This window comes from Condylura cristata, unplaced genomic scaffold (assembly GCF_000260355.1).
Source record: "Condylura cristata isolate star-nosed mole 26May11 unplaced genomic scaffold, ConCri1.0 scaffold00110, whole genome shotgun sequence".
Taxonomy (NCBI): domain Eukaryota; kingdom Metazoa; phylum Chordata; class Mammalia; order Eulipotyphla; family Talpidae; genus Condylura; species Condylura cristata.
The window spans coordinates 83,493-84,550 of NW_004567211.1; the positions used below are offsets into that span (position 1 = coordinate 83,493).

Genomic DNA, 1,058 nt, shown 5'->3' on the forward strand with positions numbered 1-1,058 from the left:
GCCGGTGCAGGATGGCGTTGAAGAGGCGGCCGTCGCGCCAGCTGGTGGTGAAGTTGTCGCAGCGCAGGCCCTGGTAGCCCTCCACCATGCGCTGCGACCACAGCAGCAGCTTCTCCTTGGCCGTCATGTCCTCCGACTGCCCGCTCACCTGGATGTCGGAGATCTGCCCCGCGCCGCGGGGAGGGCAGCTCAGCCTGTGCCCGGTCAGGATGCCCGGAGCCCGTGGCCCTGGCCCACGGCGGCAGGACCCGCCCACTCGCGTGCCCAGGCCCCGCCCACCAGTGGCCGCACTGTCCCGGGCTGGCCATGGAGTGCCCTGGTCCCTCTGCGGGAAGGGGCCCGGATGCACGCTGCACCCCAGAGCTTGCCGGGCAGGCCCGGGGTGGGGTGGCCCCCGCGAGGAATAGCTCTCGAGAGGCAGGACAGGCCCCTCGCTGGCTGGCTGCGGGCACCAGGCCTCTGGGGCTGCCCCTGGGCTGCACTCTGGCACCGCCACGCCCGGGCCCCTGGCCTGCCCGCCCGTGGCCTGCGTGACTCAGCTCCATGCCCACGAGGCTCTGCCTGCCCCACTCTCAGATCTGCTGCTTCCTGGGCGGCCAGGGCGGCCGGGTGAGTCAGCCAGCCCAGCCCAAGCTTCTCCAGAGCCTTCCCTGGGGCAGGCGGCTGCAGAGAGCGCATTCCTGGGCAGGGAGGCTCCGCGGGCCCTGCCCAGGCCAGCAGGCGCAGATAGGAAGGCTGGGCCGGCAGGGGCAGCGTGGGCTGGGCGGGGCCTGGCGAGGGCCGCGGGCAGGGGCCGGCGGCCAGCGTACCTGGAAGTGCAGGATGATCGTCCAGATGAGGCCGAGCGTCAGCTTGGGGTTGCCGTCGGCGATGTCATCGTTCCTGATGTTCACCAGCTTCACCTGCAAGAGGCGGCAGGTCAGGCGACGCCGGGCGGGGCAGAGGGGGCCGGGCGGGCGGGCAGCGCCTCACCTGGCGGTGCCGGAGGTAGTCCAGGGCGATCTGCACGTTCTGCAGCTTGTGGAAGCGCATCCTCCCCTTCTCGCGGGGCTGAGGGA

General features: G+C 72.5%; 1 protein-coding gene across 1 annotated transcript in view; it reads right to left on the bottom strand.

Annotated features, from left to right (window-relative positions):
• LOC101634440 (plectin-like) overlaps positions 1-1,047 on the bottom strand; it is a gene marked incomplete at its 5' end in the record, with an annotated part of 38,111 nt that extends 37,064 nt beyond the window's left edge. The window contains 3 exons of the mRNA XM_012734929.1: positions 3-163; positions 810-902; positions 973-1,047. Of these exons, the coding sequence (XP_012590383.1) occupies positions 3-163; positions 810-902; positions 973-1,047 (329 nt within the window). The remainder of the gene's footprint in view (positions 1-2; positions 164-809; positions 903-972) is intronic.
• Positions 1,048-1,058: the final 11 nt, after the last annotated feature.